The following is a 27,941-nucleotide window of genomic DNA, read 5'->3' as shown; positions in this document are numbered from 1 at the left end:
TTACATCAAAAGATACAAAGTATTCACTTTTATTAAAACTGTATATGCCTTCAGCTTTTAGTATAAGAACAATTCAGCAGTGTTCTATCCCCACCCTGTCTTTCTAGAGCATACAAAAAGTATCTCTTCTCCAACTTCAAAGGGGGAAAAATGTTTGATGTAAGAATGGTCAGTCATGAATCAAAGTGAAAGATAAAGCATGCAATGAAGAGTTTCTCAAAGCCAGGGAAAATCCATTTAAGGGCATTCAATCTAAAGGGAAAACCACTCAGCTATTTCTCCCAAACAAATTGTTTCTAACAAGCAGGAGGATTTAGACCCACCCAACCACCTAAAGTCTACTTCCTACATCTAGGAAAAACAATACTAGCAAGTGTTTGAAAGAAGAATATCTGCTTCTCAACAACATAATTAACAGCTGCAAAAATCAATCTCCTGGGATTTACTACACTACTGAAATAGTCCAGAAGTCTCTTCTCTTCTACCAAAATAGCTTAAAAACGGTTCCTGGTATCATTTTAACCACCAAACTGAGCAAGGTCGGGAGCAATATGAAACTGCCCCCAAGCAAGTGCATCTTGATTGCCACAGCAAGCACTACAAATTCACCTGTCCAAAGAGTATTTAGAACTAATCTACCCTCCTACCATTACAGCTCACTCTTCTCTCTATCCAGTGTAAGCACTCACAAACTCTCCAGCACTTGGTTTGTTAAAGCAATTTTTTTTTTCCAAATGAGCAGAGAAATCTTAAGAGCTCCCCCTCACCCACCAACTGGTCCATCCAAAGGCACAGAAAATCCTAAACAAAAAATAAAAGATATACAAAACTACACACCATATTCCCACAAGTTATCTTGCAAGAGTTTAGAGCATAAGTAATTCCCAGTAGGAAATACTATTTTTTAATGAAGAATCATTAAAGAAAAAGAATTTACTGGGGACAAACTGGCATGAACTGAGCCAATGATAAAACAGAAATAGCAACCTGGAACTGGACTGAAGATCACAGTAAACTCAAGAATCTAAAGAGGCTTAATAGTGGACCCCTGAATTCCCAGAGTTTTTCAACTAGGAAGAGCAACGGAGCTTTAAGACAAGCAGACTTTAGAAATCTGTCAGGACATAAATAACACAGGATTTAAAGGTACTTTCACCTACCTCTAACAAGTAAAAACTCTGGCAAGCAAATTTCCTTTTGGTGCCCAGAGTCATAAACACCTGCAGAACAGAAACTCAGAGGAGAATTTCAATGAACAGCCTCAACCTCCAGGAGAAAGCGAGTGCGTCCTTCTGGCTCTCACTACTCTCCTCTGGGCCTAAATCTGTTTCCAGGTGAAACAGATTTCCTGAAACAGAAATCCTGAAACGTCCAAGAGATCCTGAAAGCTAACCAAAGGTTCCAAATTTGACTGCATCTGAAAAACATCCTCAGGTACTTCAAAATCTTCAAATTTCATATGCCAAACCAAAACAAAGTAACTGAAGCACAAAACTTCAACATACAAACTAATTGCTACTTCCGTTTCTTGGGCAAAAAAGGTCTGAGAAAGATGATCAGGTACACCAGTGAAATTTCTCCTACACACCAAACAGCATTCCCTCTTTTAAGTCAATAACTGAGTTTTAAGGCTCCAAGAAAGAAAAGAGTGTACCACAGATTTGTAAAAACCTCCAACACATATTCATCTTTTTTGCTCAACACCTCTGAGGCAGGAACCTCACTTCCCAATAAAATTAAAGATTAGAAGGCTGAGCTTCATTCATCATTAAAAGTGAATTACAGCAATTACATATAAACTACAGGGTGTCAAGACACAAGGATGCTATCTGCAGTATAACCCTGCTTTGTGACAGTTCTAAGTGACATCTCTGAGACAAGTGTAACCTGTTACTATTGTCATCAGCAAGATTTTATAAGAACATGTCTCCAAGTGTCTTCACTTTTGGGGTGCAAAACCAGAGAAATATATTTCACTTGCAAGTCCTTTGACATTTTGGGACAACAGAAGATTCACAAAACCCCCATTACCAGGCAGCTTCAAATACTCAAATTACTCTCTCCTTTGCTAAGTCCTCAGTGAGCAGTATCTTCAAACAGAGACACCTGGTCTTTGTCCAACACTTCATGTATACATGCAAGAGGACACTAAAGAATAGAGAACACACGCAAACATTCTTTACAAAGTGTAGTTAGCTGTCTGTAGACTGCCTATCTTCGGGCTAGCTTGCGGACTCGGGTCAGCAGATCTCAAAGTGTGGTCCGTGTGTCACCTATATTACAACCAACCTGAGAAGCTGGTCAAAATGAATTACTCAGGTTCTACTCCACAATCTCAGACTCAGTAGGTCTTAAGTAGGGCCCTAGGATGAACACTCTTAACAACCTCCCCAGATGCCCCCACAGGACACTAAAGTTTGAGAACCAAGGCTCAGGGTTCAGGCTGGGAATGAGCCCTTTGCTTCCCTCCACACACACCGGTTTAGATTGCGAAAGCTCAAAATGCCACTCGCGTCCTTCAGACGGGGGGCTCTTTCCCATCCCTAGTCAAACGCACCACCCCACTGCCCACCAGGAAACGAGGGAGGAGCTTCCGACCCTTCCCGGAAACCTAACTCCCCCGAGTGCACAAACGAAGCTTCCCCAGACCCCCTAGACGCTGCCAAATAGTGGGGGAGGGGAGGTTGGGGCCCCGCCGCCCAGTGGAGGAGGAGCCGGCCCGCCAGCTCGCCCCTCCGCAGGAATTTGGGGGGGTGGGGGGGCGTGTAGAAAAAGGCGCCACATCCGACCCGGCGGGGGACCTCTCCCCACCCAATGCCTTAGGGGGTTGTCCCGTTCCGGGAGGAAGGTGGCCCGCCCCCTCCTGCAGTGGGCAGGGCTTCGCCCCTCCCCCTCCCTGTGGGGGGTGCTCGGCGAGCCCACCCCTCACAACCCCCACCGAGCCCCCCTCGGCGGCTAGCCTCACCAGGCGCGCGGCCTCGGCCCACGTGCGCTCCTTCTTCCTCTTCTGTTTGTCCTTCATCCTCCTCCTCCCCGGCGGCGGCGGCGGCTCCACGCGGGACCTCCGGGCGGGGCGGGCGGCGGCGCGGGGCTGGGGCGGCGGCGGCGGCGGCGGCGGCGGCGGGGGGCGCGTGGCGGCGGCGACGCGCGAGGACTCGGGTGCGGCCGGGGAGAGGGGGCGGGCGCGCGGGGACCGGCTGGCGCGAGACCCGGCGCGAGGGCGGCGGTGGGGGAGGGGTGGCGGCTCCACGCGCCCGCGCTGCGTCAGTCGCCCGCGGCGGCGGCGGCGGCGACGAAGGCAGTAGCCCCGCGATCGCTAAGGAATGCGGCGGCTCCGCATAACCACGGGGTCAGAGGTCACGGCTCCGGCCTCCGCTTTCCCGCTCTGCTAAGAGACCAAGACCCAACTGGCGACGGGGCGGGAAGACGAGAATCGGCTTTCCCCTCGGCGCCCGGGTGTATGCGTGTCTGCCGTGGGTGTGTGTGAGTGTGTGTGAAGAGTGAGGAGGGGGAGTGTGGGGGTTTTTTTTTTTTTTTTTTTTTGAACAAAAACAAACCGAAAGGGCGGCTGGGAGTTGTAGTCCCGGCTGCCTCTCTGGCCTCCCCCGCTCCGGAAGAATATGGCTGCAAGAAACTCTTGGACCACACTTCCCGACGTGCCCCGCGTCCCGTCTTTTCCGCCCTCCCCTCCCTTCCTCCGCCCCGCGCAGAGCTCGGTAGGGAATGGGGGACGGGCAGTCGTTCGGGGAAAGGGGCTGGGCGAGTCTCGCGAGGTGCGGGAACTGGTTGGGGGCCCGAGGCATTGTGGGAGGTGATGCTGGGAAGGGGCGGTGGCCCGCTGCCCCCCTACCCCAAGCTACGTTTAACCCCTTCGGCGTGTCTCGTCTTCGGGCCGACGCACGGCTAAAGGTGGGAATAGAGAACTGGTAGCTCGATTCCCAGCGCCCACTTTTGCCCCTCTCCGCCTAAGCTGTTCTCACTGACACTTCTTGTAGGTGACTAGAGACAGGACTTTCCCTTTTGGTCCTCCCCTAAATGACTCACCGCTGCATAATAATGAGACAGAGAGACACTTATACCAGTAAATCGGTTATTGCACGATTGATGGACCTAAAAAGTTCCCCATTTCCTCCTGTGCTTTCATGCCGCTGTACGTTTGCAGAAGCTGCACCCGCAGCTTACAGCGTTCTTAACCACCTGGTGAACTTGATAAGATTACGGGTAGTGTAAAGAACTTGGACTTTGGGGCCATACTTACCAGAATGCACCTGAGACCTTTTTAGAAGCACTACCCCAGAGGGAACACAGAACATGGAGTCAAAAGAGTCTAGAGCCGAATCCTGGCTAAACCATTCCGTGGCTATCACAGTATTTTTGAGATGAAAATCAGCATAAAACACCTGGCAGGTTGGAAGAGGGTGTGCTGGGGGAACCCTGACATTAGGTCCGTATAATTTGGCTCCCGGCATAGAGTAAGTGTTTAATAATTGGTACAGGCTGAGAGACAATGAGCAACGTACTCACCCTCTGCAGGCTTTGGTTGCAGAAGCATGAAATGAAATGAGGTTCAGAGTACCCAACACATAGGTTTTCTGTGCCTATTTATTGAATCAGTCAATCATCTCCAGAAACATGGCTAGAATCAGCCCTAAACTGGATAATGGCCAGTTCTTTAAAATTAGAGAGGAGGTGTCACTGGTCACATTTGAAAGGATCCCCACAGTGAGGAAGCACACCTTCCACTCCCTGGTGTTAGCACATGGGAGAGCCAGTGGTGAGAGAAAATCAACAGGGTGCTGCCCACGTGGAACACCATGGAGTTCAGTGTTCCTCCTTCAAATTCTCATCACACAGAAGGCTTTCAGGTCCAGTAAATAAAATCCTGCAAGGTGAATAGACTGTGCAAGGTAAAATAAGGCATGGTTTTGTTGGGGTTTTTTTGGCTGCACCACATGGCATGTGGGATCTTAGTTCCCTGACCAAGGATGGAACCTGTGCACCTTGAAGTGGAAGCACAGAGTCCTAATCACTAGACTGCCAGGGAATTCCTAAGTGTGTTTTCTAATCTTCTGTCCCCTTCTAACTTCACCCCAATAGGGAGGAAAGAAGAACCCAACTTCCATGATGAAAAGAAATGTTTGACCTGACTTTTCACAAAAGGGTGATAGTGGTGGTGGTAGTTTAATGTATAACCTTTGACAGGTCATTTGGTGTGTTTAAAATCTTTTCTTCTTGAGTAGCTTCATCCCACTACCACCCCTGCCCCCCTGACCTCCAGGGAGTCACTAGAGAAGATTTATTCTAAAATGTACACGTTTAGTATAGGCACTATGGTTGGCAGAATAATGTTCTTGTTGCCCCCCTCCCCGAAAAAAAGAAAAACTATGCTTTAGTCCCTGGAACCTATGAATATGTTATATTCCATGGTAAACAGGACATTGAAGATGGAATTAAGGGCCATAAAATAGGGAGATTATCCTGAATTATATGGGTGAACCCAGTGTAATCACATGGACCCTTGAAAAGGAAGGCAAAAGAGATGCCTTGGAGAGAAATGGTAGAAAAGAATCAAACTGAAAGCTTGAGAGGAAGTCAACCCACTGTTGCTGAAGGGGTCATGAGCCAGGGAATGTCAGAGTCTTTAGAAGGAGAGAACAAAGCCCTGTCCACAAGCAATGGGACCTCAGTTAAACAGTCGCGGGGGACTGAGATTTCATAACCTGAATGAGCTTGGAAACACGTTCTTCCCACCTTCCCATCTCTCATCCTGCAGAGAGAAGTCCAGTCCTGCTAACAGGCTGATTTTAGCCAGATCAGAGAACCAGCTGACCCACACAGTCCAGACTTGTGACGCATAGAAAGTGTGAGACAGAATGTTGTTTTAAACCACTAAACCTAGTAACTTTTTATAATAGCAAAAGAAAGCTAATGCAGGGACTGTGGAGATACCTAATTTTTTCAGCCAGTATTGCCTGGCTCTCAGTTGAGTCAAGCCACAGGGGAATCCAGATGTGAATGTTTCAAGGTCTCTGCCCTTGTAGAATCAAACGGAAACTAATGACAACATCATAGTTAAGTGTGAAAAGAGTATGTTCAGAGGACTCTGCAAGATGTGTATTAGAGAATTGGCTTTAGTCATTAAACCTTAAGTAGCTGTGATTTTTTAAAAGTTAATGAGACTCATGAGTATATTCTATTGTCAAAAACAGCAAAAACAAGCCTATATATATATATTTGTGTGTGTGTGTGTGTGTGTGTGTTTTATCACAGTGCTTTTATTACAAAGTTCCTTTGAAGTCAACACAGGTGCCCCAGGGCAGTATAAGATAAACAGGTCTGATATTCAGCCCTGCCCTGTTTGGGGATGAGTCAGTGTTTTCAAACTGCACAGTTATGAGCAAAGCACACAGTCAGGAATCTGAATAGCAAACACACCACCAGCAAACCTAAGCATTCTCAAAAGGACACATATATCCTAGGAACCTCACTAAGAGATAATGCATTGCCACTGACTTTGGATTTTGGCAGGCCTGGGTTTGAATCTTCTTTTAGTCATTCTCCATGGCTGTGTGGTCTTGGTCAAGCTATGAAACCTCTGACTCAAGAGTCATCATTTGGACAATGGGGTACGTAAACTCAAATGGGTGGGATTGGGATTAAGTGGGATCTTTGTAGAGAGATCACAACGGACTCACTGGAACACAGCAGACTCACTAAAGGCCATCAAGAAGGTTTGAGTCAGAAGTGTAAAAAGTGCCTCATTTTTATACTTCAGTGAACCAAGCCCTGGAACAGAGTTTGCCACACTGACACATGTTCTCTCCCAGTGATTCTGTCCCCATTTCCAAATGAAGTTCAGAGAGGTCAGATTATCTCCTTCGAGTCCCAGGGAGATAACACTGGCTAAACTTCCAAAATAGCAGATGATTCACAAATGTGCACCTCTCCTGGTTTCCCCCCACCATTCATTTCTTTGTATGATTTTTGGTTTAGTGTCTCTGCTCTTGTTAGCATCTTACTGGGTTCATCATCACACTTTCAACACCTGGCACAGTCTTGGCATGTGCTAGGCACTTAACCTGTGGAATTAATGACCTTATTCAATAATTACTGTATTGGACAAAATCCCTGAGTACTACTTATGAGCCCTGTACAGTATTTGGAATCTGGCCAGGCAGAATTGGTAAACAGGCAGGATTCACCCAAACATATCTATGCAAGCTGTAAAGATGCTTAAAGATGGGGACTTCATCACTTCACTGATTCAGCTTACCTGCCTTTCACCATTATTTAAATCCATTCCTGTTTTTCAATCTCCCATGAGGCTGAAAAAGGTGTTTAAATCCCAACTGTTAATATTGGATACTTCTGGTTTGTAAGACTACATTCGACTGGAGAGTGGGTTTTACAAAGTATTACATTTTTTTAATTGAAAAAAAAATTTTTTTTTAAATGTATTTGGCTGCATTGCACCTTAGTTGTGGCACGTGGGATCTTTATTGCTGCTGGCAGGCTCTCTACTTGCCATACTTGGGCTCCAGAGTGCCTGGGCTCAGTTGCCCTGAGGCATGTGAGATCTTAGTTCCCCATCCAGGGATTGAACCTGCGCCCTGCATTGGAAGGCAGAGTCTTAATCACTAGACCACCAGGGAAGTCCCGAAAAAATTTTTTTCTCCTCTAAACCACAAAACAGAGCGTTTAGATTAAGGTGGCCGATCTGTTTTTCACTTCTTTACAGTGGTCTGTAGTTTCCAAATCTTCTAGAATGAGTACATGTTACTCATACTCATTTGAGTATGATGAAAAAGTAAAGTCTTTCATGCTTAACAATGTAAGAACACCTTTTTTTTTTTGGCCAAGCTGTGCAACTTGTAGGATTTGGGATCTCAGTTTCCTGACCAGGGATTGGACCCAGCCCCCTACAGTGGAAACGCAGAGTCCTAACCAGTGAACTGACAGGGAACTCCCAATAATACATCTTTCCATTTTACTTTAGGGGCTTTCCTGGTGGCTCGGTTGATAAAGAATTCACCGGCAATGCAATTCTCCGGTAATGCAAGTTCGATCCCTGGGTCGGGAAGATCCCCTGAAGAAGGAAATGGCAACCCACTCCAGTATTCTTGCCTGGGAAATCCCATGGACAGAGGAGCCTGGCGGGTTACAGTCCTTGTGGTCATAAGAGTCTGACACAAATGAGCAACTAAACCACCACCACCATTTTACTTTAAAAGATCTGTGGGATCCCCTCCTAAAATGGCTTCAAAGGATGACCTGAGTGAATTTTTACCAAAATTGTAGATAAGAACATCATACTGCCTAATTCTTTAAAATTTTCAGGTGGAGATTTCAGGACCCCACAAAGGAACCCATCCCAGTTTTCAGTCTCTTTAATGCCAGAGAGTTGTACCCATATCTACCATAAATCTTTCTCATCTTAATTTAAGCCACTTCCTCCATTCTTCCTCTGTGAAAAAGGAAAAGAAACTTTAAAGTGCATTTTGACACCAAAATTCTAAGAGTGGTGCTAGTTTGATGAGACTGGTAGATGAGCTGGTTAGTTCTTTATTTGCTATTTTTTTGTACTGAAAACATTAACTTAAACACTGCACCAAATGGCTTTTCTTGCTCCTCCTCTTTATTGATTGCTACTAACTGAATGTGAAGTCCAGGGCTTGGATGAATGGTTTTCACGGGCCTTAACTCTTGAGTAGCACAGTTACCATGTGAGCTGAGTGAGAAAACTAGCAAAGCCAGTAAAGCGAAGGAACTTTCCCAAGATCACATAGTTGTCAGTGGAGTCAAGATTTAAACTGACGGCTCCTCATTCCAAATTCCTTCTCAGGTGCCGTGGTAGCCAGCCTCCAGAATGGCCCCCAGTGATTGCCAGCCCTGACATTCACATCTGTTTTAGTCCCTACCATTCTGAATAGGGCTGAACTGTGAAACCAATTGGGTACTTTGGAAATGGCCATGTGTGGCTTCTGGGGTTCGGTCATAAAAGCCACTGCAGCTTCTGCCTTGTTCCCTCAGATCATAAGCTCTAGGGGAGGCCAGGTACCATGTCATGAGGACACTCAGGCAGCCATATGGAGAGGTGACGTCTACACCGCAGGTAGCCCCAGACAGGCTTTCAAATGACTTCAGCCCTGGCTAACATCTTGAGAGATCTATCTCATAAAAGATCCACAGCCAGGATCACCCAAACAAGCTTCTCCTGGATTCCTGACCCACAGGAACGGTCACATAATGTTCATTGTTTTGGTCAGATAATGTTCATTGTTTTAACTCCCTAAATTCTGAGGTCATCTGCTACACAGTGATACATAGCAATAGACAACTAAGAAAATGCCTTCCTCCTGCTTAACTTGTACATTTTGTGAAATTTAAAAATCAAGGAACCCTTCTTCCAGAAAAACTTAGAGCTATTTAAACAAAATTCTTTATAGAATTTTAACACGTGCCCAGACCCTCTGAAGTCAACATAGTAATACTAATCATAGTGTTCCCCTTTTCTTGAAGGCTCAGAGAAATAAAACCACTTGTCTCACCTCATGGAGCTACTACATGCCAGAGCCAGGATTGAAACCCAAGTAACCCCGCTTTCCCTGGAGAAGGAAATGGCAACCCACTCCATTATTCTTGCCTGGAAAATTCCATGGACAGAGGAGCCCAGCGGGCTACAGTCCATGGGGTCGCAAAGAGTCTGACATGCCTGAGCGACTAGAGCAGAGCCCAGCTTTGCACATGGCTCACTCTCTGCCAGCTGGCTCCTCTGCTCTCGGAGCCCTAGGTTCAGAACCACCCCACCCCTTCTCCTCTTTCTGTACTCCACCCCTTTACTTACAGAAGTCGCATTTCTCTGACCCTGTTTTAATTGCAGTTCCTAAGTGATCCATTGTGTATTAGTTCCCATCAAAGAGACAGAGTCACGGTCAGTGACGGAGGGCCCCCCGCTCTGATGGGATCACAGACATGATAATATACTATAAATAACTATACACGACCAGAATTTTGAACAAGGATTCAGTAACAAACTCTGGGAGGGCAGACTTCACAGAGGTGGTGATACTCTGGTTCTTGAATGCCGAGAGAAAAAAGGAGAGGCTCAAGGGAATTCTTTGTAGAAGTGACAGTGAATAGGATGGGCGCGGGGGATGGCAGCCTCCACATGTGTGAAAGTGCAAGTGTGTTCACTTGGCGAGGGGGCTAGCGGTCCAGTGGGACAGGAGAAGACGAGGTCAAAGCGGTGGGCTGGGGCCTCGTAGGGGGCATGAGGGAGAGACAGGAGATAGATCCCCATGCTGAGGAGCTCTGATTGTCACCTGTAACTCCCAAGAATCAACAGAGCTCTGATTAGAGCTCAGATACTGGCTCTTACCCAACCCTGTGGCCCCAGACCCAACAGCACAGGACCTGACACAGAGCAGATGCTCTTTGCTGAATGGATTCATTCAAGGAGGCCTGGGTGCTAACACTAGTCTGCCCTGGAGAGAGAACGCGTCGGGTGCAGAGTCGTCCTGGGCTCCTCCTGGAATATTTCTTCAGCAAGGCTTTTCCTGCTGCCCTGTACTCAACTAAGTCCTTTACACTTCCATAGCACCCAAAACTCCCTTCAAAATGTAATGAGGAAAAATATTTAATGTAATTCACTCTTGACCCTATGATGACTTCCTCAATGTCTGCTCCCAAATTAGACTGTCAGCCAGATGAGGTCCGGGACTGCAGGCCTATTTGCTGTCCTGCCCTGTGTCCTAGAAGAGAGGCTCTTCTATTCCAGAAAAGAGTAATACAGCATGGGGCACCGTCTTTAATTGGCATTGGTAAGTCTGTACTAATACAAGTTGTGTGCTGAGCCCTGGGGACTAACAGCCCAATTAGACACAGTTTCTGCATCACAGAGATGGATTTCAAGTGACAGCAAGCCAAGGGATGGAAACCTGGGGTGCTCCCAGAGCTGAGAGAAGGGAATGTCTCAAAGCTGATACTGTGCAGGGAGAAATTATTCCCCATATCAACAATTATAGCTACTTTGGGTGCAACATAAACATTTAAAAATGAATGACTAGATATAGAGAACAGACTGGTGGTTGCCAGAGGCAGGGTGGACAAAATGGGTAAAAGTGATCAAAAGGTACAAAGTTCCAATAAAATAAGTCCTGGGGATATGGGCACATCATGGCGATGATAATTAATAATACTGTATTGTATATTTGAAAGTTGCTAAGAGAATAGGTCTTAAAAAGTTCTCATCACAAGAAAAAAGATGTACCATATGGTGAGAGATGTTAACTAGACTTATTGTGGTGATCATTTTACAATATATACAAATACAGAATCATTATGTTGTATACCTGAAACTAATGTCAATTCCCTCTCAATTTAAAAAGTGAGTAACTTTCTTAGGGACTAAAGAAGTCATGTTCACCAAAATGACAACAAAACTTATATCATCTGGAAATAAATTAACATAAAATCGCACCTCTTATATGAAGAAAACTATAAACTCTACCAAAGAGCATAAAGTCTCGTACCCATATACCCATAAAGAGCACAACTTGCCTCAGGCTGGAAAACGCTATAACATGTGGACGGACATTCATTATCTGAAAATTAGCATATCAAGTAAAGGTCATCCCAATCAAGATCCCAGGAAGATTTTATTGTTAAAGTGATCCTAAACTTCAACTGGAAAAACAGATGCATCTTTTTCATAACAAAAAGACTGAACATTTACTGACCATTTACCATGTGCCAGACTTGCTATGCATCATTTCATCTCATCCTCACAAAAACACAGTCAGGTAGATACTGTTACAATTAACTTTAGACAGATGAGGAAGCAGAGGTTCAGAGAGAAAAACAAATTGCCTGAGATTACACAGCTTGAGGGTGGTGGACCTGGGATTAAAGCTCTGGCTGGGTTGTCCCTGGTGGCTCAGTGGTAAAGAATCCACCTGCCAATGCAGGAGACACAGGTTCAATCCCTGGTTCAATCCCTGATCCCGAGAAGATCCCACCTGCCCGTGCGCCACAACTACTGAGCCCACATGCTGAAACTGCTGAAGCCCGAGCACCCTAGAGCCTGTGCTCTGCAACAAAAGAAGCCATTGCAATGAGAAGCCCGCATACTCCAACTGGAGAGCAGCCCCTGCTCGCCTCAACTAGAGAAAAGCACGTGCAGCAACAAAGACCCAGCTCAGCCATAAATGAATAAATGAGTAAATTACAAAGCTCAGGCTGGCTGAATGAACACAAACTCCGTGAATTTAACCACTCCACTCCACCGCCCTATTGCCAAGAAAAGTTTGAGGATGAGTTGGGACTTGTTCTACCAAATATTAAAATGTACCTACACCAACTAAAACAATGCCATTTTGAAAAAGGAACTGACAGACCTGTTAAACTGAACAGAGTATAGGAATAGAGCCAAATGTATAAGGAATTGCAGTGCACAGTAAAAGTAACATGTCATATTGGTGGCAAAAAGATGGAAGTCAATAAACAGAACAGGACGATTGGGTAGCCATTTGGAGAAAAATTAAGTTGGAGCTCCGTCTCTCTCCTTAAATCTAAATTTCACATCTTAGATCAAAGGTGTATATGTAAACAATGAAATTTGTTTCTTTTTTGAGAAGAAACAAACAAGTGACTATTTTTATAATCTGGAAATGGAAGTATTTCTAAACATGTTTAAAAGTTTTTTTTTTTTTTAATCCATCAAGTAAAATCAAGTCAAGATTTGACTTCATAAAATTAAAAATTCTTATTTGGTAATACAACACCAGAGACAAGGTAAAAGACAGCCAATGCACTGGAGGAAAATATCTGTCATATTCATGACAAAGAGTTCTTAAAAAGTCAATAGGAAACACCTGAATAGAAAAATAGTCAAATAACAATGGCCTAAACAGGCAATTAACAAAAGGAGAATCACAAATGGAAATAAATACTTGAAAATATTTTCCAATTCATTAGTAACCACGGACAGAAACAAAAGTGAGACACCATTTTTCAACAGGTCAGACTGGCAAAGATCAAAAAGATCGGCAGAACCTGGTGTTAATAAGGCTGTACGGAAGTGGGCACAATTTATGCTGGTGGAAGCACAAATTCATAGAGTCTACTTTGGGAGGCAGTTTACCAAAATGGAACAAAATTATAATGAGAAAATTCTTTGCCAGTCATTCATTTACAGTGATTTATCCCAGGAAGGACGTGAAACAAGCGAACAACGATCTAGGTATGAGGTTGCTTAATACAGTATTCTATAGGACTTCCCTGGCAGTCCAGTGGTTCAGACTCCTTGCTTCTACTGTAGGGTTTGACCCCTGGCTGGAGAACTAAGATCCCACGTGCTGCATGGTGCAGCCAAAAAAAAAATACAGTGTCATATAAAACAGAAAATAATCTGGAAATTACTTCAGCGGTCATCTACAGTGTTCAATAAATTCTGGCGATTCACACAATAGATTACTAGGAAGCGATTAAAAACGAAAATATAAATCTATAGTTATTAACTGAACACAGGTGTATAACGTATTATTGAGTGAAAACAGGACAGGTGTGTACTGTGGACCCATGTATATTATGAAGGTCAAACTAAGAGTTTGCATAAAGAGATACTTAAAAAATTCACCATCAGCTATAGGAAATGGAATTTCCAGTGATATGTAAGTATTGCCTTAAATGTTTTTGTATTGTTTCAATGTTTTATCATCAGAATGTATGATTTTTATAATCAGAATATTCAATAAAGCTTGCTGTATTTTGATTTTAAATGGCATTTAGCACTTATTATACAACCTAGGATTATATTAATATAATCATATTTCTCATATGTCAGTCCTACAAGGAGGGTATTTTTCATTCATTTTACAGAAAAGGGAGACAAACCAGTGCTCAGAAAGTTTAAGCAACTTGAAATGAGAATGTCAGGATCTGAACACAAGTCTGGCTGACACAAGAGCTCTGTTCATAATGCTACACTGTTACTAATCATTAATAGTTTTTAATATTTTAAATAATATTTGCCTCTTGAATCTGCCTGCAATGCAGGAGACTGGGGTTTGGTTCCTGGGTCAGAAAGATGCCCTGGAGAAAGAAATGGCAATCCACTTCAGTATTCTTGCCTGGAAAGTTCCATGGACAAGGAGCCTGGTGGGCTATAGTCCATGGGGTTGCAAAGAGTCAGACACGACTAAGTGACTGAGCACAGCACAGCAGCAACAGCAAACCTGGGTTAGCACGTTCTACCTGAAGCAAGCTACTGCACTTTGGTAGGAGGGTTAATACCTACTCTGCTGCTCTCAGAGTTTGCTAAAGAAAACATCCATCCAGGCAAGAATACTGGAGTGGGTTGCCATTTCCTGCTCCAGGGAATCTTCCCATCACAGGGTTCAAACCCACGTCTCTTGCATTTCCTGCCTTGGCCAGTGGATTCTTTATCCCTGCACTGCCTGGGAAGCCCAGCTCCAAAACCTCTCTGCTCCAGTTTGCCACATTTCCTGCTTATCTGGTAGAATACTGTCTACACCTTGAGAAATTATTTGCCCTGAAGTCTTTGCTCCTCCACAGGTCCTTACATCTCTATCTTGTAGCTCTTTGGTTAGATCAGTGCCTAAATGGGGCTTCACTGGGGGCTCAGATGGTAAAGAATCTGCCTGCAGGAGACCCTTTGATCCCCAGGTCAGGAAGATCCCCTGGAGAAGGGAATAGCTACCCACTCCAGTATTCTTGCCTGGAGAATCCCATGGACAGAGGAACCTAGTGGGTTACAGGGGTCACAAAGACTTGGACACGATTTAGCAACTAACACTTTCACACTTATTGCTTAAATAGAGATTATGCATTTGACCATAATGCAGATGTTTACTTTTACAATGAAGTATTTAAACAAGAATGTTGAGAAGTCTTAATTTATCTGCTATTTTGATCACTGAGTTCAGAAGCCTTGGGCTCTCCCCTGGCAGACTAAAACCAAGGCAGCCAGGCTTCAACAGTGTAGCACAGAGTGCTGTGGGCCTCTCCATTCACGCTGCTGACCACACCTCTCTCAGGTTTTTAATCGCAAAAGCTGAGCATCGGGACTGGCCCAGAGTGGCATTCAGTTAATGCCAGCTGAAGGGAGGAAAAAAGAACACTCTGCCATGAGAGACAGAGACTTCAACCAGGCAACTCGAAAAGGGCCTTGGAGGCTGAGTGAAATTTAATTGAGCAGAGATGAGGGTAGGCTTGGATGAAGGCAACTTGCTTGCAGTCACCTGGAGACCCACCTCAATACAGTGCTGGTTTCAAAGTGCTTTCCTATAATAATCACAACAGCTTCCGTTGATAGAAGGCTTGCCTCATGCCAGGCGCCAGGTGCTCTACATCTCTGCTTTCTTATTCATGTATTTTTAATGTATTATGATTACTATTGTCTTTATGATTTTTTTTTTGTCTTTATGATTAATATTACTTGCTGTCTCTCTCTACTAGCTCCACACAAGCTTCAGGGAAGCAGGGTTTTTTCCCTGTTGTATTCAAAACAGTGCTTAGTACAGAACAGGTTACTGAATTCTCCACAGAGCCCCATGAAGTAAGCTCTTTCGCCCCCATTTTACAGATGGGCAAACCTGAGGCTCGGAGGGGACAAGTGACTTTTCCAAAAGTAGAGATCCCACAGAGGACAAGATTAAAAATACATCTATGATCTCTCTCTCCATTACCACTGCAACTACCTGGACTCAGAAATGTCCAGTTGGCCTCAATGTTGGGAGCCACCACCTGCCTGCTCCTCACTTAATAATGATAACAGCCTTGCGACATTGACCCCTCCCTGAGCACTTGCTACTACACACCAGGCACTCTTCCCAGTGCTTCACATGGCTTGCCTCCGAGCAACTTAGGGAGTACTTGCTATGATGCCTTTATGGCAGTTGAGGAATCTGAAGCCCCAGGGAGGTTAAAAACCTTTGCAATAATCATACAACCTGTCAGTGGTGAGTTCAGAATTCAGAATCCGACAGTCTGGGCCCAGCGCCCATGCTTTTCACCCCTGGCCACCATGCCTCAGCAAGATGGCGAGCAGTGGGGGAGAGCTGGGATTTCCAGAGCACTTATGAAGGCCAAGGCCACTCTGCCTGGCAACTACTAGGCATGCTGTCCTGTTTCTCTTCATGCTCTCCTTTCCACCCCACAATCACCCTGTGAAGTTACAGAGGAGGAAACTGGAGTTCTGAGCACTGGACAGATGAAACAAAGTCGATTAGTGGTTGCCTGCAGCTTGTGTGGTGGGGAGGAAACGGGGAGTGGCAGTTAATGGGTATTTTGGGGGTAATGAAAATGTTTTAAAATTGATAGGGGTTGATGATTACACAACTGTGAATATACTAAAAACCAATGAATTATATACACTTTAATGGGTAAAATGCATGGTAGGGGGATTATATCTTAATAACGCCTTTTATCTTAAAGGTGGCGGGGGGCATGGAAGGAAGTGGCAGGGGTGGAATTTCCACCAGTTTCAGATCAAAAACTTTGGAACACTTGGGAACCACTGTTGCCTCTTCTTTGTCTCTCACTTCTCACATACAATTATCAGCAATCAGCGAATATGCTAAGACGTGTTCCCACTTCTCACCAGTGGCTCCCACTGCCTGGTCCAAGCCACCACCTCGTCTCCAAGCCACCACACCCCTTCTAAGCAGTCTCCTTCCTCTCCCTTGCTTTCTCTCCCCTGTTCTCCACAGAGCAGCCAGAGGGATCCTATTAAAGCATTCCTGTCAGATTTCCCTCTTTTGCTTAAAAGCTTCCAGTGGTCTAAAAATAAAATTCATTTACAATTCAGCATTGGCCCCCCGCCACCTGTCCCTGCCTGCCGACCACATTTGTCCTCAAACACACCCCAGCCTCCAGGCCTCGGTACCTTGGATCCTCTTCCCTGGAATACTCTTGGTCCTGGTACCAGAAACCCATGCTTGTTCCCCAGTTTCACTCAGGGCTCTGTTCAAATGGAAAACATTTTGCAGAGAAGCCCTGGCTGACCTACCAACCTGAGCCACCAACCCCTGCTGGTCTCTCTCTCACCCCTGCCCTGCCTTGTCCTTCAGGGCACCTTTGGTTAACCAAAAGTCCACACTTTTGGTGAACCACCTGTCTCCCCGACTAGAACGTGCAGCAGGAGCTTCATCCTGGATCCCTGCGACTAGAACAATGCCCCCACATAGTAGACACTCAAAAATAAGAAAGGATCTGACACCAAAGTGCTGGCTCCTCTCACTGCCCCAGATCAAGCAAAGAAGACTCATCACCACGTTTAACACACCGCGCACTGAAACGTCTACAACCCCCTCACTGCACCCTGTGAGTGCCGTATCTGAGCCACTGATCACTTTGAAATGTATGTATTTGTGCGGGATGATAATTCCCTACCAGACTGGGAGCTCCGGAAGGGTCAGGGCCCTGAGTCGTATGTAGCCCTTGAAATCTGGCATAGAGTGTTGAACAGCATTTGGTAAATCTTTTGGTCACTGGCCAAAGAAGATAAATTTCAAAACCAATGGCAGAAGTTTAATTTCTCTGTTTCCTAAATGTAGCAAAGGCACCACCTTCCATTCTACTGCTTTGAAAAATGCCTCAGCCCCATTTCCAAGGGAACCAAGTCACAGTCAACCCTTGGAATTCCTTGGGTTCTGAGCTGTGCCAGGGGAAGCTCCTTGCAGAATGGAGTTTGCCAACTGAGCCCAGAAAACCTGTGTGAACAGCAGGCGGACTTAAAGCAGCACTTGGTGAAACTGCTTCCTGTTATCTCGGGGAGACAGGAGCATGAGAGGCTGGCTTAAGGAGAAAACGCCTGGAGTGTAAGTAGGACCTGACATCACTCCCTCACACACACACAACATCCCCAAAAAAAGCCTCCAAGGGCCGCCCCTCTATCTACAGGCTGTGTCGTGGAGCTGAGCCCCTTCTCACGGTCTGCTCCCTCACTCCAGCACACCCTCCCTGTCCTTACTCATGTTGTTGTCTTTGTCTGCCATGCCCTTCCCTCCTCCTAGGAGCGGGGTGCTACCCTGCCCGTTCTGCAGGAGCACCCCTCCTCTGCGAAGTCTTCTTCCACCTCTCCTGTCCTACCACCCTTTCCTCTGACAGAAAACACTCTGTTCTGAGCTGCGGGTGTCAGCACTGACCCTACCACTTGACCCATCAAAGCGTCAAGCTGGAGAAGATAACACAACATGCCCTCAGGGAACTTAGGGTTTAGCTGGGGAGACCAAGGCAGACAAATACATTGCAAGCTGGGGAAAGGGCTTAGAAGGAAACACGGTTCAGTGAGAGATTCTGCACAGCCAGGTAGAGATGGGGGAAGCCAGAACGGGTGGTTGGGGAAGGCTTCTTAGAAGAGATGGCATTAAACGAGTACCTGAAAGGTGAGTGTGAGTGAACCAAGCAGAAGTGGGGAGAAATTACCAGAAACAGGGCACAGCACATGTGAAGATGTCATGGCCTGTAAGCGCCTGGCATTACCGAGCACCCAAAAGGAGGGCTGAGAGAGTGGCATGAGGGGAGGAGACCAGCCTTCTAGAAGGCCCTAACCACCCTGAATCACCAGAGACTTGCTTCTCTCATCCTGTTTCTCTCTCTCCCCGCCTCAGAAGGGCTGGAGGACGTGTGACTCCTCTCTGTCTCCAGGGCAGAGCGAGACACCTGGCACTCTCGAGCATTCAGCAAGTTCCTGTGGGCGGTACTGTCCCCAGCCATGCGGGTGAGCCACCTCTCTTTCTGCCCGCTCCCCACCCCCAAAGCCATCCCCAGTCAGCTCGCCTAACTGAAGCACCCGGGGACGGTTAACCACAGACTGCCGATAGAAAGAGAGGATGAAACAGGAGCAGCTGTGAGAGCTACGGTTACGTCCTTGATAAACGCCACTGACAACCCCGTTGGCAGATGTGACCACCGCATGGTCCTCGGAGACCAGATTCTCAGGGTAAACTTCAATCAGATGGCAACTCTAGTACAAGAGGGCCTGCCAAAATCACACGCCCTGAGACAGACTGTCAGCATGAAGTTCAAAACAGTTTCCAAGGTCAACTGTTTTTAGTCACAGTACTTCTGACAATGAAATGCATGGGTTTTTTTTCCACCTCCACCCAATAAGTCTCTGATTGTCCAGACACGAAATGGGTGTGCTACAAATCAGTTTTCAATACTGACACTAACTCCCAGTATTTAAGGACTTGGTCCCACAAGACTGCCCCCCGGCTTCAGAGGCTAGTCCAATGTTCCAGGTTGCCACTTGGACCTCTGACCAACCAGCTATAACTTCCACAATCCTTTCCTCAGGTTAAATAATTACTAGAATGAATGGCTCACAGAAACTCAGGAACGCACTTTAGCTACTATTACTGTTTTACTGATGCAACTCAGGAACATCCAAATGGAAGAATTGCATAGTGCAAGGTCAGGGGAGGGCCATGAAGCCTCCTGGCCCTCTTCGGGCACGCTATCCTTCCAGCACCTTCATGAGTTCACCAGCCTGGAAGTGCTCCAAACCCCCATCGTTCAGGTGCTTTTATGGATGGGTTCCATTAGGCAGGCCGGAATGACTGAATCATTGACTATCGGTGATTAACTCAATCTCCAGTTCCTCTCCCCTCCCCGGAGGTCAGGAGGGGTGCTGAAAGTTCCAACACTAATCACATGATCGGTTCCTCTGGCAACCAACCTCCACCCCGAAGCTATCCATAGGTCACTTTGTTAGCCTAAGCTCTGATGTGGCTGAAAGGGGCTTGTTAGAAACACCAGAAGTTACTCTGACCGTTAAAGAAATTTCAAGGGTTGGTAGAAGTTTTGGGGGGGACAAAGACCAACTACATACTTCTTACTCTGTCACACGAGGTTTAAGTAGTTTCTTGATTTTTTTTTTCCTTAAAACAATCCAGAAGATGAGAAGACAACCTGGTGAGTCAACAGGAATTTCCAAGTTGCCCAACAACCCTGCCCTGTACCTCCCGATAGGTTAGCCCTTGACCCACCCAGAGCTCTATCACTTTCAAGGACACACTCATAATTCTTCAAATCACACTTTGAACCCTTGCTTTCTGGCTAACGAGTTTTGATTTTATTCTAAAATAGTTAACTATGTGGGCTAGGCTAACCTATGATTTTTAACTCTATTGGGAAAGAAAGGGGACGATAGGGATGTTACATGTAGTTTGAGGGCATCTTCTGAAGAGTTAAGGATCATTTGCCTACTCACATAAACCACTGTCCTCTCTGCTCTTTCCATTTCTTGTTGGTATACCTATTCTTAAAGTCCTATACTATAATCTTTTTTACGGTAGCTCTGCATGCTTCCCCCTAGTGAGGGTAGAAAAGGACTGCAGATACCTTCCCGTGAAATCCTAGTTGTCTGTTACATGAGGCTTTCACAGGTGCTGTGCCCTCTTTGAACAAATTTCTTTCTTTATTTCTGTCCCGATAACTCTTTGTCCTCTGGATCTCACTTTATGCCATTTCTTCAGAAAGCCCTTCCCTTCTTTACTCACCCAATCCAAATCAGGCTCCTATTACTCTCCCATAATATCACGGCACGACATTTGTCATGATTGGTTATTATACATTCAGGTGTGTTTGGTTAGCATTTACCCCACCTCCCTCTCCCATGCAAGCACAAGCTGTGTGTGGGCAGGGATTATGTTGCTCACATCTCTATATCCAGTTCCTGGAACAGCATGGCACAGAGGAGATATTCAACATGTATTTGTTAAGTGATTATCTGCTTTTCTATAGGGGCCTAGGGTTTTCTGAACATAATATACCCAGTACTAGCTTCTAGTTTCTTAGGATACAAATTGCTCACGGTGTCTTCTGAACCCAGGGCCCTGTCATAGCAATAACCAAATAATTTTATTATTTGGCGGTGGCGGGGGTGGGGTGGGGGCTTTGGGGGTACGAGGGAATCGCACCACACAGTTTGTATGATCTTAGTTCCCCAAGTAGGGATCGAACTCAGGCCCTCAGGAGTGAAAGTGCAGAGTCCTAACCGCTGGACCACCAGGGAACTCCCAGTAACCACATTTGAAAACGTCTGCTTTCATCCACATACTTGTGTACTTGTTGCTTTAAATGCAATGCTAATCCTTACAGTGGCCCTTCCAGGTGTGATTATGACCCTGTTTTACAGACAAGGACCCCGCCCCCCCACCCCCCACCCCACCCCCCGCCAAGGTTTAGAGAGAAAAACCAAAATCCTCATAGGTGCACAGCTAGTAAGCATAGGCACAAGCAGGATTCAAGCTGAGCTCAGAGTCCAGGGTCTGAACTCCTTCTACTGAGTCTCCACTCCTCACACAGGGTACATAACCCCCCGCTCCATCCTAGAGGGGGACACTCCAGCAGGCCTGAGCACATAAGAAACCATAAGACCAATGAGTCGCTCATTTCTGGTAATTTTTTTCTTGAGAGTAAATAACATGAAATATTTTTGTGTTAAAAAATGTATATTCTGAAGTATATAATAAATGTAACGAAACATTAAAAAACAAAACACAGAAATTAAAAGTAATTTCATGCCTGTCTCAGGAACTTCCATGGAAAACCACAAAAAGCATTCTTTTGTCACTCTTTCATTTCATGTCCCTTTACCTTGCTGCTATATATATATATATTTTTTTTTTTTTTTTGCTGCTATATTTTTAAAACGCCAACATTCCAACTCAGGCTTCATGTTCCACTCCCACCCTCCTTCCACTAGAAAAATTCAAATGTTTAAAAGAAATTGGCAGTGTGTCGGCCACCGGCATGTCATTCTCAGAAGCATCAGTCATTTATGAGGACACCTTTTTGGAGGTACAATAAATCTGATTTTTATTACACATCTTAGTTTAGAGTCACTTTTACATTCCTAGACAAAGAGATGATACAAATAAATATTGACTATAAAACTCAGAGCCCCAAGTATTGGCATATTCTTTGTCTAAAGGTAGCCAAAGAGAAGGTCAAGATCAATAGTAACTCCAAGGAGCCATAAAGCCCACTGCCTCCTGCCTGTGCCAGGATCACTCCTTTCATAAATAACCTCAGAAGCATTTCATTCAAGAAGCGAGGGCAGGAAGGAGGCGGGGCAGATTTCCAAACAGTACAAGACACAACCTTGCACAACGACAATAGCCAGGCCCACTGTTCTTATCCAGGTCCTTCTGAGCATTCTGATTATGGCTTTTAGAGTGTATTAACAGCCCCATTTTCATCCACTGATGGTGCTGAGATGGCCCAAGGTGGTGTTCGTGCTGAGCCTCGACCTCCAGTGGGAAATGTGAGGCTGGACTGATATCCCACGTTGACAGGGAATGGACACTTCTCACAAACTTGGCAATGATTCTACATTCAGTGAAGGGGCACTTATAAGAGTCACACAGGAGAAGTAGAGCGTGGCCCGTGCCGGAGCTGAGCAACTCTCTTGACGCCCGTGGTCGTGGAGATGCGGGTGGTGCCTTTCAAGCAGCATGCAGGCATTCGACGGGGAGCCATCCAACGTTAGGGTGGAGTCTTAAGAAAGTGCTTCATGCCTATGATTTGTGGCCTTGAGTTCTGAATCCAGGGGCCTGGGAGACATGGGATTTGAAATCTGAAACCAGATACATTCCTGTGGGCGGTTGCACGTTTGTCTCAAACTCCTTCTCTCGGATGAGTTTATTAGATCCTGGGGCCTTGCTGCCAGATTTCATTAGTTGCTGCTGACGTGAAGGCCCTCAGAGGGCTTGAAACATTCTAGCATGACTACAGACAATAAAAACCTGGTCCCTCAGTCATCTTGGTACATCTACACCTTTGGCTCAATTCAGAGCCCAAAGCAGCAGCTTCCTGGTGGCAGGCAGCAGGACACTCTACTCTATTCGAATATTTATCGGATCCATTTTGAGAGAAGAAAAGCACCGGAGACTCAACCTCCAGCCAGGCGTTCTTCTACTTCATTTCAAAGACCACCAGATGAACACAGCTGAGTACAAGGCAGGCCTGTTTTCATGACCCCGCCTGTCAACTCGGCTTACTTGTTTTGCCTTCTTAGAAAAGTTCCATGGTCATTCAACCAACCATGGTCAGAATAGTCACCTTGAGACATCAGTATTCAGCTACAGGGTTATCTGCAATTTTTAATTCTCAGATTTCCTAGATGGAAATGTTCAGCCTACAGAATTCAGATCAGCTTCAAGGAAACGTAGTGCAAGAGACAGGTGTAACCAGCAGGTCACCATCTTAGGCTACCCACCCCATCATTTGGTTCCTGTTCAAACAGGGACACTCTTAGTAAATAATAAAGAACAGAGTTTGATCCCGAGAAAGATGAGGGATGCCTCCATTATGCTCCGGGAATTGCTGAAAAGAGCCCTGGGTTCAGAAAGAATGGTTACTAAACAGGAGATAAGCTGGTAGACGACAGATCTCCATTTGCAGGACGCTAAGACATTGCACTCGGTACCTCCTCTTTCCCACGGGTTCTGATCCAGAAAGGTGCCCTGGGAACTGAGCAGCTGAGTTAAAATGTAACTCAAGGCCCACTGAGTCGCCACCTTCCCGAGGCACGGTGCCAGCAAGGTGCGCCGGTGTGGCCGACTAGGGACACATATTGTCCCCTCAGGCTTGGCTCGTGGACTCAGACACCCACGTGGGAGCTTCCAGCCTGGATTAGTCATTCAGCGGGCCTTTAATACAGACAAAGGCAACAACTGCACGTTAGTGTATTTCTAAAGTCGGGCAAGTTCTTGGTCTCTCTCTCTCTCTTACAGACACACACGACACATTCAAAGAACATAGGCACCACTGTGCTTGCACACCCACACACACTTATGAGCTTCTCATGGGGGGAAATGAGTAACATCCACCTAATGACCAACATAAAGCCAAATTTTGAATTTCAATAATACAGAGAACTAAAACTTACAAACCAAACCAGTATATGTAAACAGAACTCCTAACTCCTCTGAACTATTGGATCTCACGGCCATGCCTCGCTACCGCCCCAGGCTCTGCCTCAGGGGAGTCCCATTCCTAGGATTAGGTGAGTTTCCTGTTGGAGGCAGGCAGGATTCCTCTGCCTCCAGCTGTCCTGTCTTCCTTCGCCACTGCACAGAGCCTTATGACTCCACCTTGGCACCGACCTCGTCACCCCAATGCTCTCTATGCAAGGATGGAGCAAAACGGGGGATGCAGAAGTACCACTCTGTGTCTCGTCCCCCCAGCTCTGGTCCCATCAGAGAAGGCAGAGACAGCCTCCCTTTTCCCAAAATACAGGCCCACTGCAGAGCATGCTCTAGAGGCAGAGGATGGGCCCAGGCAAGTTCGCTCAGAGATTGTACATGGGAATAGATGGTGACCAATAAAGAGCAAAGTGACGCAGCGTATGGACATGGCATCAGCTTACAGATTCACGTCTTGGATAAGATGGTCATGGTTTTGAGGTTTTAAAGAAGCTGTTTCCCTAAACTCTCCAAGGAGGCAGAGGAAGTGTTACTTCTATTGCTTCTGACATGGAATCCTTCTGGAGCAGAAGTTGGCAGCTTCCTTGGAAAATATCTGCTCCTTCAGCAGACCCCAAAGGCAGATCCACTTCTTACTGAGGTGCATGGACCGTGCCCCTCAGAGGCTTGGCTCCAAATGAGAATTCTCACTTTCTACCTACAAGAACGAGCACCTGCTCAATCAAGTTCTAGGACTTTCGCTTTTCAGACTCATTGCCACTTTATCCTGAGGCTCCAAAGACTTGGTCTGCTGAGGTGACTCCTGATTTTGCCCTATTGTTGTTCAACAAGAAGGGAGCCCAGTATAAAGAACAGGCTAGAAAAGTAGAGGGAGAGGATGGGACGGCAAGGAAAAGGAGAGGAGGTGGCAAGGGAGAAGGGAAGCAAGGTCACCGGTGACTCTCTTGCTTTCCACTCCGGCTATCACACTTTACCTTATCCAGGCAGTTCTGAGATGCTAATTAAAGGACTGGTCCCAGAGGAGCTGACTGCCATCTTGCGACCAGCATGTTCAACCAGATTAAGCTGGTTCATCGGCAAAGAGGCCATTGCTTCTCCCCAGGGGAATGGTTCTGAGTTTGGGGTCAAGTCCTCTCTGTAGGTTTTTGCTTGTCTCTTCTCCCAGAAGGCAAGGCTGTTTGTAACCTGGGAGAGGGGGAAGTGGCTTTACTTTGGAACTAGCCCCCGAGGCTGTGGATAAAGCTGAGATGCGGGCGTTCCTGAGGAAGAGGAGGAGGAGCCCGACTTCCTTCCACTTTTAGGCCTGCAAGAATCAAGCACAGATGTCCATTACACATCCCATCACAGTCTCTGATGCAGGTAAGCCTCCCTTCCCATCAGGGGCCACTATGTCTCAGATTGGCCTTGCCTCATGGACTTTCAATGTAAAACCACCACAGACTGGCACAGCCTGACCCTCTGGGATAGCCAACATGACCCACCAATGGACGGATGACACCTCAGGGGGGGACTCTGATTCTCAGCAATTGTTCTTCCATTAAAATAACATCTTAACTGTCTTCTCTAAATTGGTAAGGAAAAAAAAAAACAAAAAACTAAGTATGCAGGTAAAATGCCTTCCATTTCTGGTTTTGTGCTCAGTTATTTTCCTTAAACTTCTAATCCCGAATTTAATAAGACAGGACTTCTAACTGAGCACCAAATTAAGTGGTTGGTTATTTAAACTGAGGCTCAGAGCCTGGGCTGTGGATGCAGACAGACCAAGGTTAACTCGGGCTTTGCCACTTAGTTCCATAATAAACAAGCACTTTTGCTACCCTCTCCCCTCATCTGTCCTTGTTCAAGCATGTTCTGTTCAAACATAGGTCCCCAAAGCCACTCACCTGGCCTTGGTTTTCTTATGTGCAGTGCTTTCAAAGGATGATGCATCCACCTGTATCTCATCTTCGTCCTGCAGAGCCGCATCCAATGCGGCCTGGACCTTGGGGGCAATGGCAGGGCCCTCGTAGTCTCTGGTGGTCCGACTGGGCATGTCCAGCTCCAGCAGCATGATGTTTTCTGCCTGCAGAAGCAGAGCCAAGACAGCTAGGATGGCATCCAATCAGACAAAGGCAGTTCAAACAATCTAAACCCAAGAACAGAACCTCAGATTGCTTGCTACTCAAAGCCTACCAAGGGTCTGTCTAGAAAAAGTGATGTAGTTTTATAACTTTTTTCCTAGTGCCATTTCAGATGACTTTTATTTTACTTTCTATGCTTTTCTCTATTTTCCTTTAAAAAAAAAAAAAAAGAATGTGTATTGCATCCTAAGGGGAATAATCAAGAGAAAATAATAAATTAAGTACAACCCATTTATTTTAGACTGTAAAAATACAAAAAGATATGCACAAGAAAATCGTAGTCACCAATAATCTCCACACCTACAGCAGCTCTGATGAATTTTCTGGCTGTAGAGGAAAGGAGGCAGGTATGGTGCATATGTGTGGAGTGTGTACAGGGGACAGTATATGTGCTTATTATCAGATTTTGAAAGTCAGACCAGGCCCTGCCTCATAACTGGCCTTGTAGATAGATTCCCTCACTCGATATTCTGTGGTGGGCCTTTTCCTAGCCCCTAAACACCAAGCCGAGGGTGACGAGGGAAGAACACCCATGGCTCCACATCTTCCCCTCCAGCTCCTCCCACTAGTGGAGTTCAAGCCCCAAGGCCCGAGGAGGGGCATGAGGGAAACCAACTGGAAGAAGGTTAGGGGAGAGAATGGAGTGGCTCCGTTGATCAATTTTATATACTGAGATATTGCACAACATGTCTCTCAATGGAGCAGGTCCGTTGCTAAAAATCATCTGAGAGCCACTGCTTGAAATTCTATCTCTGGATCAAGGTAAGCCCCCTGGAAACCCACATATCTGATTGTTGGCTTTAAAATCATGTTTTTAGGCTGAAGACATGAAATAAACTGGCAAGATATGCACCCTCCGAAACTGCTAGAAAAATGCTTCTGAGGACTCTGACACATCCCTCATCTTCCACGACATAAAGCCACATCTGATAACCTCTTTTTTGCTTTTGTTTTCCTTATTCAGAATAACTCAGTGCCAGGAAGAACGGTGCTTGAAGAGTTAACTAGTCCTAATCTGCCTTGCTCTGGCTGCCCAGGGAGACTCAAAAACAATTTTTTAAGTGCCAATCTTAAATTTTTTAAGTGAAAATCTTTCATCATAAAAGTAATTCAGAGAATTCCCTGGCGATTCAGTGGTTAGGACTTGGTGCTTTCACTGCTGTGGTCCAGGTGCGAACCCTGGTCAGGGAAACTAAGATCCCATAAGCCATGAAGTGCAGCCTAAATAAATAAACATAACAGAGGTTCCCCATGGATAGTTATAAAAAATACAGACAAGCAAAAAAGAAGAAAATTTGAAATGAATGTGCTTCCATTAACCATCAATTACCAGTTCACATTTTGATCTACTTTGCACCCGATTTTTTAAATTCATATATACGCTTTCAGCACCAATTGTTCTATAGATGAGTAATACCTGCATCTCCTGGCTCATCCACCTACCAGCTACCTGAACTTTTAAGCCACAGGACTGACCACACAGAGTGGGTGAGAGGAGCAAAGCGCTGAGTACAGTGCCTGGGGCATGGCCAGTGATTATAAATAGAAGCCTGTATGGTATTTTTACTGTAAAATATGTTTGGGTCATTAACTAGTTATCAATTATGTCACTTCAAATAACTACATGACTCACACATATTCTGTTAAATGGAAGGACCACAAGTTCTTTCACAAACCTCCATCTCCTGTTATTAGACATCCTTCTTTCCCGTCTCCCCACAAGGCCATTCTGAAACTCACTATTAATGTGTATTGGCCACAGAGACTATAGTATGTTTGTACTCTCTCCTTCCCTAGTCCTAATTTTCTAAATCTCACTCTCTTTTACCTTGTTATTTATGATTCATTAATCATACGTATTATT

General features: G+C 45.6%; 2 protein-coding genes across 8 annotated transcripts in view; both read right to left on the bottom strand.

The window, feature by feature from the left end:
- ASXL1 (ASXL transcriptional regulator 1) overlaps positions 1 to 25,055 on the bottom strand; it is an 85,464-nt gene extending 60,409 nt beyond the window's left edge. Inside the window, exon 1 of one of the 4 annotated variants that reach the window (XM_061127048.1) lies at positions 24,932 to 25,055. Coding sequence is in view for 3 of the 4 variants with exons in the window: in XM_061127046.1 (XP_060983029.1) it covers positions 2,966 to 3,022 (57 nt within the window). In the remaining variant the exon portion in view is untranslated. Of the gene's footprint in view, positions 1 to 2,965; positions 3,082 to 24,931 lie in introns of those variants that run through there. The other 3 variants (XM_061127046.1, XM_061127052.1, XM_061127049.1) reach the window with 3 other exon arrangements.
- Positions 21,820 to 27,941, bottom strand: part of KIF3B (kinesin family member 3B) — a 38,192-nt gene continuing 32,070 nt past the window's right edge. For 3 of the 4 annotated variants that reach the window (XM_061127055.1, XM_061127054.1, XM_061127053.1), the window contains 2 exons: positions 25,841 to 26,019; positions 21,820 to 25,260 (listed from right to left, as the gene is read on the bottom strand). In XM_061127055.1, coding sequence (XP_060983038.1) covers positions 25,164 to 25,260; positions 25,841 to 26,019 — 276 coding nt within the window. In that variant the 3' untranslated portion in view covers positions 21,820 to 25,163. The remainder of the gene's footprint in view (positions 25,261 to 25,840; positions 26,020 to 27,941) is intronic. The other variant, XM_061127057.1, reaches the window with a different exon arrangement.

The sequence above is a fragment of the Dama dama genome, chromosome 23, assembly GCF_033118175.1.
Source record: "Dama dama isolate Ldn47 chromosome 23, ASM3311817v1, whole genome shotgun sequence".
Taxonomy (NCBI): domain Eukaryota; kingdom Metazoa; phylum Chordata; class Mammalia; order Artiodactyla; family Cervidae; genus Dama; species Dama dama.
Note: the sequence above shows the minus strand (reverse complement) of the source record. Positions and strands in the feature narration are given on the sequence as shown.